Source organism: Aulonocara stuartgranti, assembly GCF_965226115.1.
Source record: "Aulonocara stuartgranti genome assembly, chromosome: 14".
Lineage (NCBI taxonomy): Eukaryota > Metazoa > Chordata > Actinopteri > Cichliformes > Cichlidae > Aulonocara > Aulonocara stuartgranti.
Window position 1 is genome coordinate 29,684,684 of NC_138950.1, and position 17,156 is coordinate 29,701,839.

A 17,156-nucleotide genomic window follows, 5' to 3' on the forward strand; every position below is an offset into this window, starting at 1 on the left:
AATCAGATGACTCCCTATAAGCAAGTGCTTGATGACAGTGAGGAGGAAAAACTCACTTTTAACAGGACAACACCTCTGAGGGCTCTGCTTCCCATTCTACCCCAGAAACAACACAAGCCAGCAGTCTGAGAGTTAAGTGCTCTACTGGGGCGATGTGGTACTTGGAGGCCTTTAAGATATGGTGTGTCCTTGTATGTAAATGGACTTCGCATACAGACAAATGAGGATAAAGATTTGGCTTCACATCAAACTTCTTTCTTAAACAATGAGAATAAACAACTAAATAAGGTGGAAACATCTAAATTAATTCTGATTCTAATGGTTCAAGTCCCGTCTACTTTCAAAAGCTGTATATTGCAAAATACCAAAAGTGAAATCTGCAATCATAAACTCCAGGATCATTCCTAAAATTAGACATCGAGGGGTTTAAAAGATCCACAGTGGAGAAACTCAAAAGCTGCTTTTCATTTAGATCTGAGCACCCAAAAAAAAAAAAGTGAGCAGCTTGATAGTGTGTGGTTTGGACGTGGTGGTGCGGTTTGTCTTTATCAAACCAGAAACTGAATAAGTACTAAAAGCAGAGCAAAGGTCCATCACTATATTGTGGTTTTTAAAGCACTGATCTACATTTCAGCCTTTGGTCATCTAATCTGTCTACAGCTGCTGATGATACAGTGTGTGCCTCTCCTAGGATATATAGGAGCACTTAAAGGTTTGTTTTTTAAATTCTTAACAGCGTTAACAAAATGATGAAAAGTAGCTCGAGGAAATGGGCAAATGGACCGAGTCACTCATTCAGGAGTCAGTGTAGCGTCTCTGAGAACACTTTCCTCGTGCATATTAGCAGAGCGCAGATGGGGATTGTGACCTGGGAGAGAGGAGCTCTCTCAGAAGAGCGTGTGATGGTTGATCCTGGCTGACAGCGACGGTCCAGGGAGAGAGGGAAACCTGCTAATCCTGTTTGATTTATGATGTGAACCAGAAAATGAGACCGAGCCACCGAGAGAACTTTACGGGCTGTTAGCCGCAGCCTCGGGGTGATCTCATCGAGCTCAGGTGAGAGGGATTAGTCATCGGTGACTCTTCTATCGGACGTGTTTCGGCACTTGGACTGCGGGTTACAACGGCGCGGAGGACGTAATGGAGAGATTCAGCTGTAGGGGAACAAAAAAGGCGTGACGACATCCTGATGAAGTGACTTACCTTTTATCTTGTTCTTGTTCTGGTCTGACAGATGGTCGGTTCTGGTCCTGGTAATCAGCTCAACATTGGATGCTGCATACACCTGAAAGAGGAAGACACATAACTCCTTTTTTCTGTTCACGCACACTTTACCACCTCATAGCTGTAGCAATAATTCCAAAAACAACTTGTCACCATACAAGCTATAAAGCAAAACCAAAACCCTTAAAGCCGCGATTTTTGTGCACCCTAGTTGCTAGTCTGCAGTCTGACTAGTCCACAGCAAAATGCAGGAATTCCTCAACAGTGACCATAAAAATCAGGCGCTGATTAAATATTGAGCAGGCTGCTGATACTGAGTTTACACTGACTACACACGACTGAAATAAAGAACTAAAAGCTTCCAGGGGTAGAGCAGTTCTGTATGCGTTGTCTGTTTATGTTTGCGACTCTAAATCAATGAAGCAGAAAATAGACAGCAGTATTTTACTGTAGAGCCCATCTGAAGGGCTTTTAAACCCACCGGTGACAGATGGCCCGGTAGTCTGACACTTGCCACCCATTGATCCCTCGAGGGGGACAAAGAAAACAAATGGGGTAAAGGTAACATGGTAATGTATTTTTTTTTTTTTTACTTGATTTGAGAGGCCATCTGGTCTTTTAGGTGCTGCTGAATCTTGATCGATGGGTTTTTTTTAAAGCATGAAACAACTCTGGATTTTATTCATTCAGGAAATGAAATCCTTCAAGTTAAGTGAACTTTCATGGAATATCAAACTGAATATCAAATATCAAACGGTGGCTGGGCTTTCTCTGGACAGTGCGAGAGATAAGCGAGCCGCTTACCTTTGCTTCATATCCATTCACCGTCTCGGTCTTCTCGCTCCTCCATCCCAGGATGCCCGTCTTGTTCCTGCAACACAGTTTCAGCACATCCCAGGTCATCTCTCTCACGTCTCAAAGCCATAATAAAGCAAGTTCGGTTCCATCTAAGCTCAAGGACACAGTACCCAGGAGAGCTTCCTCTCCTGGGTACTGTGAGAGGAGAGGAAGCTCAAAAAAACCAAGTTTTCTCACAAGAGGAATCCTGAAGACGCTGGCCTTGTTTGTCACCAGTGAAGACGAGCAGTTCAGTGTGCAATTAGCAAACCTGCCAGAAGTCAGCGAGCAATATTGCATCTTCGTGATTTATTCGTGCCACTAAATTCCTCAAAGCTCAAAAACTCACTTTTCAAGGCTGGTTAATCCAATCATTTCAGCTCTTAAGTTTATTAGTGAAACAATATCAGATTTATTTATTTTTTTATTTTATCAGTGACATTTGGGAGAATTCTCCTAAGGGTTGTTACTCAAAAAGCTGTCACGCCTGTCTCCCATCCTACTTTGTTTAGATTTTCGTCAACAACAACTGTACGGGCTGTTTGGAAATTTGCTCCTCTGTGGATAAGCTGTTATAATTATCAAAAGATTTAGTTTAATGGAAAATACTGGCAATCTCACAAGCCTGAACTGTACTTTGCAAAATGTTAGCATGCTAAATAGTATAAACAAGGCCAGAACTACTAAAAAAACAAACTAGCATTGTTCTGTTTAAGTGATACATCACAGACTAACTTGCAGCCTGTTGCATTTTTGTAAATGATTGTTGGCCAAACAGACCCCAAGAGGACCGGCGCTAAACACGAATGCAAACGACTGCCAAGGCATACGATAATCTTCCATCCACTTCTCAAGGTAGTTTATCTTATATATACACCGAAGTAACGGAAAAATATGTCTTTCAAGCTAATATACACTACAGTCCTTTTATGTCCCTTGGCAAGTGGCACATGAATTTGTCTCAATCAGGGAAAGTCTGTAGCCTAAGCATACCGTTTCCTCTGCTAGCCAGCTGTCAAGGTCCTTGTCATGGGTTCCCAAAACTTTGAATCCAACTTTTAAAACAGTAAAACTGCAGCGCTGTATTTTTTGTGTGCAAAGTTGCGTAGAGACGTAATAACTCCAGAGCTTTGAGGTGTCCCTGTCTAGGATGCTTGACGAAGCGGTTTGCTGTAAAGCATCCCAAATACATTACTGGACAGGAATGCTGACGGAGCAAAATGCACAGAGGTGACACCGAGGTGCAAGTCTGACAGTGAGATAATTACCCCACCCCAACCTCTCCTCGCTCAATTCTTGGAGTCATTCGTCTCTCTGCCTTCTTTCTCACTTTTAATCTGTTAACATTCACTTCCTGCCACCGCTGCCTTTCCATCACTCGCCTATCTATCACCGTCTTCCTCTTTTTCCCCTCCTTCCACAAAAAAAGATCAAATATCTCTTTCTTCTGGCTTCTGTATTGTGCTTTCCCGCCCACAGCCTTGCTACCCGTTCATCTTTCCCTCCATTTTTCTTATTGTGTGCCTTCCCCTCATACCTCCACGTCCCAGCGTTAGTTCTGTCCCTCGCTCTCATTCCTTTTTTGTTTCATCTCTTTACATTTTCTCTTCTCCATCCCTCTCTGTCCAAACAAAACTCCCTCTTCCGTTACCCCCGTCCTTTCCTCATCAGTCTTATCTCTCCAACCAACCAGAATAGGATGAATTTTGTCCTCCATGACCCCCCCTGCCTCCCGCCTGCTCGGTCCACTCTTCTCTCCACCTTATGTCCGGCCTGTCTCTTGTCCAAGTCTTTTTGTCTTTTCCCACCACTGCATTTTACTTGTTTTACAGGCGCCCCCAGCTCGATTCAGGCAGCCAGAAGCTAATTTGTTCCTTCACATCAAGCGTAGTCCTGCAAATTTATTTGGGCACTTTTTGCCTTTTGAGGTTACACAGAGACAGAAAGGATGAAGAAGCGAGTAGTTAAATTAAAATACAATGATTACTATTGACCCAGTGTGACTGCAACTGGATTACAAGACAGCTGCTGCTATTTGAACATTGTTTTTACTTCTTTCAAAAGCTCTACAGTCTTACTTTAAACTACAGCGGGATTTTAGAATAACTATTTTAATGCACTTTTTTGATAGGAACACATTCCCAGATTTTTGGATACAATATTCCAAAAATATGTGCTCTTCAATGAAATTTAACAGTTTGTTCTATGCGACTTTTTCTTGTGTCCATTTCCTCCCACTGCTGCAGCTTTGGTTTGTATTTTCCTACATTTTGTGAAATGCATTTTGACAGCCACCAGAGAACGTGCCTGAACTCGTTCCACTCAGCTGTGGGTTGCAGTGTAGGAGGCAGCAACAGAGAAACGCTGACAGAAATTCAACTCTAACAACAAAAGAGTGATTTTTCTCCACTGGGGAAAAAACAAAACAAAGCAAAAAAAAAAAAAGAACAGCAGATTAATGGAGCAAGTCCTGTGGCTGAGCTAAAGCTATTTATTAGCTTTGATTTTTCACATCCTGTATATTTTTGTTCAGTACATAGCAGTATTTTTTCTGACCTCTCGAACGCGATGTTGCGGGTGTCCAGCTGCGTGGTCACCACTGGGGCAGACAGCCGGGCCGCTACCTGCTCGTCAGTGGGCTGCATTACTCCCAGAAGGCCCAACCCAGCTGTGGTGCTGCTGCAGGCACCACCCTTCCCCCTGCCCGGCGAGAGCGCTGTGAGGGATGACACGCACAAGGTCTCACGGAACACCAGCTGCCTGTCGTGGTCGACCTCCATCACCTCTGCGCTGGAGTCTGAGAGAAAGACAGGGAGAGAAGGGAAGAGAAAAGTTGAGAGCTTTTCAGTGAGGTGAGAAAGTCCACAAATCTGTGATGCTTAGACAGACAGACAGACAGACAGATACCTGCCTGATACCAAGTCAATACAGGGCCAGTATTGCTGATACCAATATCAATACTGATACTTATAACTTATAAAGGGAGCTCATGAAGGGGAGACCAGTGTGTCATGATTTATGAGCTAAATCATCATCAACAGTTCAGTGAGCTACGTACTGAACTTGGAGGATAGAAATAAGTATCAATCCTACTGTGCTACATACCATTACCAACGCTGGTAAACACACGATCGATTATTGGATCGATCCCCCATCTCTACTTCCCACTACGGGAGATTTAAAGGATACATATTGGAGATAAATTTAGGAAACACAGTTATCGTCTTGGTTTATGAGAATCATTTGAAATCAATACCAGCTTCATGCCTTTGTGATCAATAAAGCCACAGGAAGCAGCGAGTTGGCTTAGCTTAGCACAAAAACAGGAGGAAACAGCTAGCTTTGCGCTCTACTCATTTTGATATTAAACCGTGTTTGTTTCACTTGTGCAAATAATTCTCAGCAAAAACGCAACGAAAGAAAAATGCTAATTGAATTGTGCTTTTGTTGTTCTCACGTCGCCCAGTTTCATCTGTCTTTCACCTCCATTTTTAAATATCAGCACTAGTCAGTGTGGTTTTCTTTGAATGCATTTTGACACACTGCGTGCACCTCACACAGAGCGAGCCAGTCGAGCTCAAACTCTCACCCTGTCCCTTGAAAATGAAGCTCCGGTTTCCTCTCTGCCAGGTCATCTGTTCAAATCCCATCAGGGTGGTGTCAACACGGAGACACTGACCACTCTTCCAAACTCTGTATGTGTCACTGGGGCAGATGCGAGACACCAGGGGCACTAAGGACGAATACAGACACTCTTTGACTCAAACCATGCTGAGCTAGGTCTCAGTTTTCTTTTTTGCATTTGAATTTTTTAAATTTAAGCCATTCTAACCTACACATACAATACAAATGCTTTTCTGACATGCAACTGAAAACAGGTGTCTTTAGCCTAAGAGGCAGATAAAATTAATAGATCTGACTGGTTGGTACTGGCTTTTACTGGATCACTGGACACAAGGACTGGACTCACCCCAGCTGGTAAACTCCCATTTCATCTCCACATAGAAGTCTTGGGCCTGCTTAGGGTGGAGGAGGAGAGCAGAGACAGACAGAGAAAGGAATAAAAATGAGAAAACACTGAGCATCGATAAAGAGGAAGATACGGAGGGAGAGTTGTGGAGAGTGATGAAGTTAAAGATTAACAGACAGAGGGAGGAGAATACCGATGTGCAGGAGGAGAGAAAAAAAGAAGTAAAGCTAATAAATGCAGCAGGGATGTCTGTGCCAAAGATGATGGGACTGGAAACTGGAAATGTCTGCATATGTGTGTGTGTGTGTTAATAATAGAAGTGATGGATGGAGGGATGGAGAGGACAATAATGTGGGTGAGAGCAGCGGCAGATGAAGAAGGATGAGATGTGTGTAACGCTCGCGGGTTCGTGTGTGAGTGCGTTTGAGTGCCAGTGCTCCTTGCTGTTTTCACAGTGTGAGGGTGTTGTGTGTATCAGGGAGCCGGCAGGAGCAGATACACAGGAAGTCAGACAGTTTGGAGGCACATCCCTGCATCGCTGTCACTGTTTTGTGCAACAGCTCCAACACAATCTGCTGCTGCAGGCTTCTAACCATTAACCTCCTGTACGGGCAGCCTCGGCATGTCCATCACTGCTTTTTTGCCTTCAAACAGGGCAATCCTGAGGTCCTTAAGGAACAGCTATGAGTCAGATTAGAGGGAGAGAGCGCTTTGCAACATGGAGACATATCCTTTGAGTGTATCGCCCTTGTTAAAGAAAGCTATTAATACCTTCAGAAAGGATCTCGTGGGAAAAGCAAATTTGCATGTAAATTTGAAAAAGACTTATTTACATTTCAAATGCATTTATAGCTTCCATATTTATCACCCACATGGCTTGCACACTTATTTCATGAACCTGTGCACTACAGCGCGTGTGTGTGCTTATGGGTGCTTGTGTGAAATCGCACTTGGCGCAGTCGCTCCAGCAGGACGGGGATGCCCGCCAGTCTCTTGGCAGTCCTCTGGTAGTCACGGTAACGAAGCACGAGACGCACCAGCTCCGGATCTCTGGTACTCACCGCCTCCTGAAGAACTGAGAGGGAGAGTAAAACAGAACCAGTCACTCAGGCTTCATCTAAAATTTATGTACATGAACAATTTAAAGGGGGCAGCGAGAACTGCCAAAACTGAAGTGGGCCAAAGGAGAAGCTGGAACCACCAATTACTGCGTCTCACCCATCATTGATCAGCTGTCCTTACACTTGAACAGCACACTTTGTGAGTTGAACTATCACACACACGCTATATTATCTGGTGTGTGTATTTGTGTGACATTTTAAAGATGCAACGATCACACAGGCATGATGCTTGTTTGGTTAGCGTGCTGATATAACGTCTTCCTTTGTTTCACACAGCCAGGCAAATAATGCAATGGAGAACTGCTCTTGGTAGCATTAGTTTCACATTTACAACTAGAAGAGCAGCTCTATTTTCTGGCCTAATGTAAAAAAAAAAAAGAAGAAGCAGTTTTACTAGTGTGGTATGCGTGAAACTTACTCTTGACAGGGCTACCACTGTGAGGGTAAGTGAGCAGGTAAAGGTAAACAAAATATATGGACTCAGTATTTTTCAACTATTGATTCATTGAAATAACTTAGATTCAGTGCACTGCACTTAAATCATCAACGTCAGGGGAGAAAAGCCACAAAAAAGAGAGGAGATGACAGCAAAAACAAGAAACTTAAGGTGAGATCATATTTTGGGCACAAATGGAAAAATAAAAGTTACAAAAAAGAACTGATTTCAAACTCCATTATCTTCCCACTGCAAGAGCACAAAACCAAATTTTAAATGTGCCAGCAGAGATGAGATTTTGGTTTTCATTTTCCAAACAAAAAAGGTGTACAAAGATGTACGATAAAATGTATTATAAGGTCACTAAGTTTCCAAAATGTACCACCACCCTCCAGATACAGCTTATGCATGCTGTGCACTGCTCGCATTACCACAAATAAACTCCACACAGCATGTGCACTCACTCACCTGTCCATCCGTTGCGGTTCTCCTTGCTAACGTCAGCGCCGTGCTGCAGCAGGACCCTGGCGCAGTCCAGGTGGCCCAGCGTGACAGCGAGGTGAAGAGGAGTACGACCGCGAGGGTCCAGAGACTCTAAATCGGTCTGGATGCAAAAATAGAAGGCGGAGGAAGATGTTAAAATCCTAAATGTATAAATTAAGAAGGATCTATTTGAGTAGGAATTGGGGTTACTTGTGTATCAATGTAATGCTCTTGTGGCTCAGATAGAGGAGTGGCAACAGAAAAACATATAATAGAGACACAACTGTGCCGGTAGCAGCAGAAAGATGCGGGGAGAGACAGGTGCTAATTGATCTGTCACCACTCCTACATGGCTGGGCACTACACTTCTGTACTCCACTTATTTTCTGGGCTGGATGTGTTGGGTTTGGGTAAACATAGAGTGTACTACCTGCTTTGTTAAACAGGCCTCTGGACACACAAACACAGCCACAAACACACGTATCACACAACATTTTATGTGTTATACTGTCTGCTGCTCCTGAACACTTGAAAAATAAAGTTTCAGAGAGTGTTCCAGTATGAGTCTTGGTGAAAAAAAAAAACATGTGGGCAGGTAACAGAAATAAGCGTCTCTTTTCAACCTGCTGTGCAATTAAGCAAAAATATATAACCTACAGCCTCTTTGTCACCAAAAATACACTTTTTTTTTCTTAGTAAGCTTTTACAGCTTGAGGCTACACTTCAGCTCTCAGCTCTCCACTCTGAATTTAGAAGCATGTCAACAAGGCCTCATTAGGCAGCCATACTACATTAGTGTTAATCTTTTCACATCAATCATACCAGTGCTTTGATACAGAAAATTAAAAGGCAGGAGGCTTTTAAAGCCCTCAAATGTGAAAAGTGTGGTAGAAAGCAACTGCCAGTTTTAGATGCTCACAAGGCTAGCTCGCTGCAGCCTCTGCTATTTGGTACAGCTTTCAAACAAACAAATAAAGTGTTCCTGGAGTAAGAAGTAGGAAGTGTTACCTGCTTTATCAAGTCCCGAAACAAGCCTTGTGCCTAAATACACCCATCTGTGTTCCGGGTGATAGGTTATTTACATCACTTCTCCTTCCCCTTTGGCTTAATCATTTTTTCCCTGCCTCCTTTGACTCAATCTGCCTCTCTTCTATCATTTTGTCTTTCAGACTGTCATTTGTTCAGCCCACCTCCTCCCCATCTTCTCATGCTGGCCATCCTCGTACAAGTCTTGACCACCAGAATCTAGACTCTATACTTTGATAAATCATGTTCAGTTCTTCCAAATGAGCTCTGCCTTTGAAATAATAATAATAAAAAAATCCCCACACATTTATGGCTTTCTTGACAAGTGTTAGGAGTAGAAAAGGTTACCCCTCAGCCTCCTGGAAGATGGTATCAGTTTAAAAATCCTTCATCGCTTTGTTCTCAAGTTTTAGCATTCACAAGATTTTCAGAATACTCGACCTCTGACCTTGGGGTCAAGGTCAGAGGTCAACTAGATGTGAAAAAACATTTAAATTAACTAAAATAAAAATAAAAAACAGAGTTTTGAAACAAAAAAATGAAAAGAGTTTGTGAACTTGAAAAAGTAATATGCTTAGTTTTAATATTTGTTAGTTTGGTAAAAGTAGCTACTACTCTGTGGGTAGATCGGGGTTGCCATTACTTATCTTTTGATAATGTGTGTGTGCTGGAGGTACACTAACAGGCCTGTCTAGGGGTATAAATGACATTAAGTAATAATAATAATAATAATAATAATAATAATACATTTTATTTAAATAGCGCCTTTCAAAGCACCCAAGGACACTGTACAACAGATAAAAACTGGAAATATACACAATGATAAAAATAGAAGATAAAAGTTAAAACATACAGAAATTTAAGAATAGGCAATTTTAAACAGATGAGTTTTGAGGGTGGACTTAAAAAGAGAGAATGAACTAATATTTCTGAGGTCCGGGGGTAGGGAATTCCAAAGTCGAGGGGCAGAGCAGCTAAAGGCCCTCCCTCCCATTGTGATCAGACGAGCAGAGGGAACAGAGAGAGAAAGAGAAGATGAAGATCTGAGGCAGCGGGATGGGAGCTTCATCTGTAATAAGTCAGAGAGGTACGGTGGAGAGAGAGAATGAATAGCCTTGAATGTATACAGAATTATTTTAAAATGGATGCGAAATTTGACCGGGAGCCAGTGAAGCTGCTTCAGGATTGGGGAGATGTGGTGGGTAGAAGAAGTCCTAGTAATAATACGGGCAGCAGAGTTCTGGACACGTTGGAGCTTGTTGATAGATTTTTGTGTAAGGCCAAATAATAATGAGTTGCAGTAGTCAATTCTAGAGATAACAAGATTATGGATGAGAATGGCAGTGGCGTGAGGTGTGAGGAAGGGGCGGAGGCGATTAATGTTACGGAGTTGGAAATATGCTGCACGTGTAATATTGTTGATATGTGAGTTAAAGGATAATGTGCTATCGAGAATGACACCCAAGCTTTTCACAGAGGGAGAGATAGGGACCAGCGAGTTATTGATGGTGAGAGAGAAATTGTTAATTCTGGATAGCAGTCGTTTAGTGCCAACCAGAAGAAGTTCCGATTTATTGCTGTTGAGTTTAAGAAAGTTGGAGGAGAACCAAGAATTAAGTTCAGCTAGACAGAGGATGAGGGAGGGTGGAGGAAGAGTAGAGTCAGGTTTGGTAGAGAGATAGAGCTGGGTGTCATCGGCGTAGCAGTGGAACTGAATATTATATTTACGAAAAATATGTCCGAGTGGAAGAAGGTAGATGATGAAAAGAAGGGGCCCGAGGACAGATCCCTGGGGCACCCCAGTGGATAAAGGAGAAAGCTGAGAAGTGAAGGATTTTAATTGAATGAACTGAGTGCGGTCAGATAGGTATGATTTAAACCAGGCTAGTGGAGTGTGAGAGAGACCAATAGAAGCTAATCTGCTAAGGAGAATGGGATGAGAGATGGTGTCAAAAGCTGCACTCAGATCAAGAAGGATAAGGATGGAGAGGAGACCAGAATCAGCTGCTATAAGAAGGTCGTTTGTTATTTTTATAAGAGCAGTTTCAGTGCTATGTAGAGGACGAAAGCCAGACTGGAACTGTTCGTAAAGGTTATTATCAGTTAGGTGAAGATGGACTTGTGAAGCAACTATTTTTTCAAGGATTTTTGAGAGAAATGGTAGATTGGAGATAGGACGAAAATTATTAAAGTTGTTGGGATCTAGACCAGTTTTTTTCAGAATTGGGGTAATAGCAGCAACTTTGAAGGAAGCAGGAACAGTTCCAGTGGTGAGTGAAGAGTGAATAATAGCAGATATGAGGGGAAGGAGAGGGAGTAAGCAGGCTTTGACGAGGACAGTGGGGATAGGATCGAGCTGGCAGGTAGAAGGCTTTGATTTATGGATGAGATCAGCAATATCAGCTAAGGATGGAAGTTGAAAAACAGAGAGGAAGTGAGAAGGGGGAGAAGTTAGGACAGAGAAGCTACATTGAGCATTAGGGTCCAGGTCTAAGTGTATTTTATGAATTTTATCAATAAAGAATAACATTAGAGCATCACAGAAGTTAGATGAATAGAGATGAGTGTATCATAATCCTGGTTTGTTGCTTGCAGCTGTAAGTAGGAGTCTTTCCTCTGAGTTTACTAAAAGCTGCAGCCTCTCAGTGTTACCTACAGGGTTTAGTATTTCCCACTGTTAAATATTTGCACATAATTTGCAAACGTGGAACATCCCACAGTGGTAAATCCCAAAGTTTTTATTTATCCACTTATTTATTTTTTACACCCAGGAAGGTAAGCTGTCACAAACACAGAGTTTTACATTTATATCTACTGCTCTGGAGGAAACTGTCCGTCCCTCTCATAGAACATCCCCCTTTTTTCTTACAGTGTTACTCCTTCAGCAGTTTTTACCGCACTGATCTTAGATCTGCCACCTAATTAAACAGAGCTGCTGATGCCCCATTTATCCACGGCCTTGGCAGATCCAAGGTCAGTTCAGGCAGTCTGCTGTGAGCTTGAATTTTAATTAAGGATTACTCTTGGACGTAAGAGCAGCATGTCTTGGAATCAGCACTTTCATAAAGACATTAAAGAGGCTATGAAAAAAAATCTTTCCAGGAATAAAAAAAAAAAAATAGTGAGTGTTGTTGTTATGGTGTAATTATATGTAATAGTAATACTGTGACGCTGTGCAGATCAAACCTAGGATAGTTCAAGACACTTACTAATCTAGAGCAGTGGAAAGAGTAAATGTGTTCAAGGAAATTTTTTGAGCAATGAATGAGGAAGCTGCCATTGATACTGCACTTGATGGATGATGTCCGAATAGAATATGACCCAAAGGAAGTCCAACACAGTCTAACTGCAGTTTCTGAGAAACGCACACTGTGAGCTTAGATGGGAAGTCAGTGGTTACATTAGCAATCAGTTACTGCAGCTCTCTGTTTGTCCTATTTGCAAGGGAAATGAAGAAAACCTGCAAACACAAATGTGGAGGGGCGGGGGAGATAGCAAGAGACACAAAGTCGCCAACAAGTAAAAAAAAAAAGACAAGTGTAATTACATGCTTTTAAAATGTTTTTGTTATGTGCTGGATTGAGTATAGTAAAGCATAACTCAATAATAAGAATATGATACCATGGCTTCAGCCTGTTAATGGGTGGTCTATCTGCGCGATCTCTACATCTTTGCTTAACAGCTCTATGCGCTCTCCACAGCTCTTCCAAAAGCAACTCAGTAGAGAAAGAGTGGGAGATAAAGAGAAGGACACAAATAACGTGGGCAGAGAAATTTCTGTAGCAAGAGAAAGCCTGTCGGCAAAACTTTAACTAAGACAGGGGAGGACAGGGAGCAGGCTGAAGAGAAAGAAAGAGTAATGACGGCTCTCGCGAGTTACGGTGACACCAAACGAAGACGCGGGAGGAGGTGAGGACTGGAGAACAGGAGGGGAACGAGCGTTTGGAGGGAGACAACAACATGAGGGAGTCCCTCAGGAGCTGTGTAGGCTGGAGAATATAGGGAGCGTGCGAGGGGTGGATTATTACAGAAAAACATGGCGGAAAAAAGAGAGCAGTCAGCTTTGTTTTTGCGTGTGCTGAATAACGAACTGTGCATCATGCAAATGCAGCCATTTTCCATGCCGTGCATCTGTGTGCATGTCGAGCACAAGCACGGTGTTATGGGAAACTGTAGAGAGCTCGTGCAGCATAAACGTGAAGAGCAGTCAAAGTCACAGAACGGTCTGAAGTCAGGCTTCTGTCATGTAAACACAAAGAAGAAAGAGAAACAAAATAAAAGATGATTTGTGTGAAAACCAACCTCCTAAAATGGATTTTTTTTTCTTTTTTTGAAAGAAACCACACATATTTTTGTGAGCACATAAAATAGACAAAAAGTCAGAGACAAGAACCAGATGATGTTAGAGAAAATGAGATAAATGAAAGAAGGGAAGGGGGGTGGGGGCTACTAACGTCTTCATTTTGTTTTCATAAGACCCTTTTACTGTCTCACACCTGCTCTCCCTTTAAGTGTCCCTGTGTAATTTTGGTGATTATCAGTTTAAGCTTATTTTATAGCTCTACTTGATTTAATTTACTCTGGATACAACAGCTGAACAACAGCTGAAATGCAGCACAGAGGCAGAAAGAGAGACCAAGGGAGAGACGTGGGGGAGAAAGAAAGGGTGCTAATAAGGGAGAGGATAAACTGAAACATTTGGCAAGGTGGAAGGTGACAGAAACAGTGGTAAATAAAGTCAGGGAAGGATGCCAGTGGGGGTGATTACAGGCGAACAGGGGAATTTAGAAAGAGACAGGTCAGAGAGTGCAGGATGCAGCCAAAAAGCAGTGCACACAATACATAATAGGATTACAGAGAAACAGCAGGACAAAGCGCTGAACTTTCATGTAGATAATTCCTTTCTCCTAAGAGAGAAGAAGAATATATGCCCCTTAAGGCAATTTTGGCAGCCAAAGATAAGTTGGCCAAAGCCTCTGCTTTTGGCTGACACACACAGACGCACATTGGAGTGTCTCTAGCTCCTCCTCCAGGTGGCGGATACACATGAGGGTGGTCTACTCAAGGCTATTTGGGCTGAGCCCTTCCAGGCCCCATGGGTAAAGGCTCAGGCACCAGGCTCACGCTGACCAACCACTCCTCCAAGTGTCTGTGCCATGATGAGGCTCTTATGCTCTGTGCCTCGATTCTTTTCCCCTAATAGAGGCCATCAGAATAGCAACTCACCTAGTTTTTCTTGGAGGTCCTGGGGTAGACCCAGGGCAGGTTAAAGAGATTACACCACTTGGCTGGATTGGATGGATGGATGGGTATATGTCCCCCTGTATATTGTCATTGGTCACCCATGCTGCTAAACTGATTTGTGGGACAAAGAATTGAACTGAATTGAATTGAATTAAATTGAACTGAATTGGATAGATGGATAGGTGGATATGAAACTACACTCGAGCGCCCTCCTTTCCATTTGTTTTCCTATAGCACTTCTCTGTAATGCATTATACTAGGCACACAGTATTATGTGCAAAACCCATTATGTTGGTAATTGGAAGTCAGTCTGAGTGAGCGTGACAAATCCCTGCAATCAGAGCACATCAGCCTCTTAGTGTTTAATAGTTAGCCTTATTGTTATTTTTGCACCTTATAAGTTAAGACTGAGAGCATAATAAACTTGCTGCCACACACATATTCTCACCAAAGGGTTTCTCTGCATCTTTCTAAAAGCCAAACATATATTTAAAAGGGCCATGCTCCCCCCATTACAGATCGACTGAAACAGCTTATCATCAGCTCTCCTTAATTTCTAACTAACGCGAGCAACGCGACACTTAACCCCTGTCAAATCTTCGACACAACACGACTCAATATGTGAGACATTTGTTGTGATGACACCTTCAAGCAGTACGAGAAAACAGCGTCAGTGTCATACTGTAGCAGCAGAGATTTGCTGCAGCTCATTTGGCCCAATTTGCATCAGTAGTAGCAGAGATAGGAACAAATTGTGACAGACAGTGCTCGGAGTTAGCAGAGCAAACAGAGCTATAATTCAAACTGTGAGTTTAAAGTAATGATCGTGACAGTAGAAAACATCAGTGATAGAAGACAGGAGCCATACGTAGACAAGTAGCAGTGACACAAAGATATCCACTGAGTGAGTCCATACACAGACACAGACACACACACACACACACAAAACTTGGAGCAACACTTAAGTCCACTTAGAGCTAATGTCCTCCCACGACGACATGCTGACCTGCAGACTTACTGACATACTTACTCATTCACATGTGAACAATGTTCAGCTGAAAAACAAAAGACGCACGCACACACACACACACACACACACACACACACACACACACACACAGTCTGAGCTAAATCATGATGAACAACATTTCCTCTCCCCATTTACAAACTAGGAATTCTCAAGAGAAAATAGTTGTTTACTACTAATGGGCTTTTCTTTCTTGAGTGCAAACACACAGACACACACACAGACACACACGCACGCGCACACACACGCACACACACAGGGCAGTCTAATTGCTCTTGTTTGACTTGTGTGATTCCGTAGTTACAGTAGGGACATTATGTCATCCCTACTAATCTCTGAGCTTCCACTCGTCATAACAAAATCACAATGGATGGTATATCGTGGTCATGTAAAGTTAGCGATGAAGGTGCTTGGCGCAAAAATTTCTCAGTTGACTAAAGGTAAGACTGTACTAAATAAGCTTTTCTAGTCCCTAAGGACCCCAAAGCACTTTACACAACCAGTCATCCACACACAGGTGATGGCAGCTACAGTGTAGCCACAGCCACCCTGGGGCACACTGACAGAGGCGAGGCTGCCGGACACTGGCGCCACCAGGCCCTCTGACCACCACCAGTAGGCAACGGGTGAAGTGTCTTGCCCAAGGACACAACAACCGAGACGATCCAAGCCAGGGCTTGAACCGGCAACCTTCCGATTACAAGGCGAACTCCCAACTCTTGAGCCACGATCGCCCGAGACAGTAAGCTGTCACAGTATGTTGACATGAAACATGAGTAGGAAGCCTTTACAGCGAGACAGCATGCATAATAAAGACACTGGAGCTAACTGACATGAAATGGAAATGCAGCCATATTTAAAGTGATTCGAACAACCTGTGGTTTCCCTGCCAAAAAGCTTTCTGTGAAAAGAGTCAGCAGCAGGACACTAAAGGCCAATCAGCTATCAATAATAAAGGCTTAAATGACTAAAATTAAAATGAAAACGTTTTCTCTTTTGAGGGCTAGCCAAACAAGCAAAGCAAATGTCAGCTTATAGAAATTCATTGAATCTGGAGGACAGAGGGGGTTTGTGAGGGGTGGAGAGTCTATAAATGGTGGAGGTAAGTGAGCAGTCAGCTTTATTTGTGTGTGCTGAAAAGTGAACGACGGAGTGTCCAAATGCAGCCATGTTCTGACGCAACTTTGCTTGGTTCATACGTTCACTGCTTTTCCTCTGTCGTGCTCTTCAAATATATAATTTCTGCACAACCAGGCCATGCTTTCTGTACTGTAGTAACACTAATGATCCTACCATCCCCATCATCCCATCCTTCCTGTCTACTTGCTCCCATTTTCCTTATTAGTTCTCTAGCATATATACCATTTTTACTTTGAGTCTTATTTTTGCTTCAGCTGCTTTTGTAAGCTGTTACAAAAGATCTGGTTTATCTAGCCTAGTCATGGTTTTCTGCCTCTGTCATCATCAGTCGGGAATGTAATGCCAAAATAAATATACGAGACTTCAAGGTAAAGGTAACATCTACTTTCTCAAATACTGAAACTTGACCTTAAACCTAAAACTTCCCCTATGACCTGTGACCTGTCGGTTATTACAAGGTTAAGATAAGTTGTCTACTGCCACATTCATGGTCACTTTTCCAGATACACCTAACCAGCATGGTCGCTGGTGCCAGACAGATGGATCTGAGAAAGTCATTAACTGTTGGTCTTTGGGGATTTTCCCACACAACCATCTCTAGGGTATACAGAGCTTCATGCCTCGTTGATACCAGAGGTCAGAGGTCAA

General features: G+C 42.8%; 1 protein-coding gene across 4 annotated transcripts in view; it reads right to left on the reverse strand.

The window, feature by feature from the left end:
- The window catches only part of ankrd13b (ankyrin repeat domain 13B), a 43,530-nt gene that overhangs the window by 12,284 nt on the left and 14,090 nt on the right, over positions 1–17,156 (reverse strand). For 3 of the 4 annotated variants that reach the window (XM_082503789.1, XM_082503790.1, XM_082503788.1), the window contains exons 3-9: positions 8,057–8,192; positions 6,982–7,106; positions 6,032–6,080; positions 5,651–5,794; positions 4,618–4,858; positions 2,029–2,095; positions 1,204–1,285 (exon numbers count right to left, since the gene is read on the reverse strand). In XM_082503789.1, coding sequence (XP_082359915.1) covers positions 1,204–1,285; positions 2,029–2,095; positions 4,618–4,858; positions 5,651–5,794; positions 6,032–6,080; positions 6,982–7,106; positions 8,057–8,192 — 844 coding nt within the window. The remainder of the gene's footprint in view (positions 1–1,203; positions 1,286–2,028; positions 2,096–4,617; positions 4,859–5,650; positions 5,795–6,031; positions 6,081–6,981; positions 7,107–8,056; positions 8,193–17,156) is intronic. The other variant, XM_082503791.1, reaches the window with a different exon arrangement.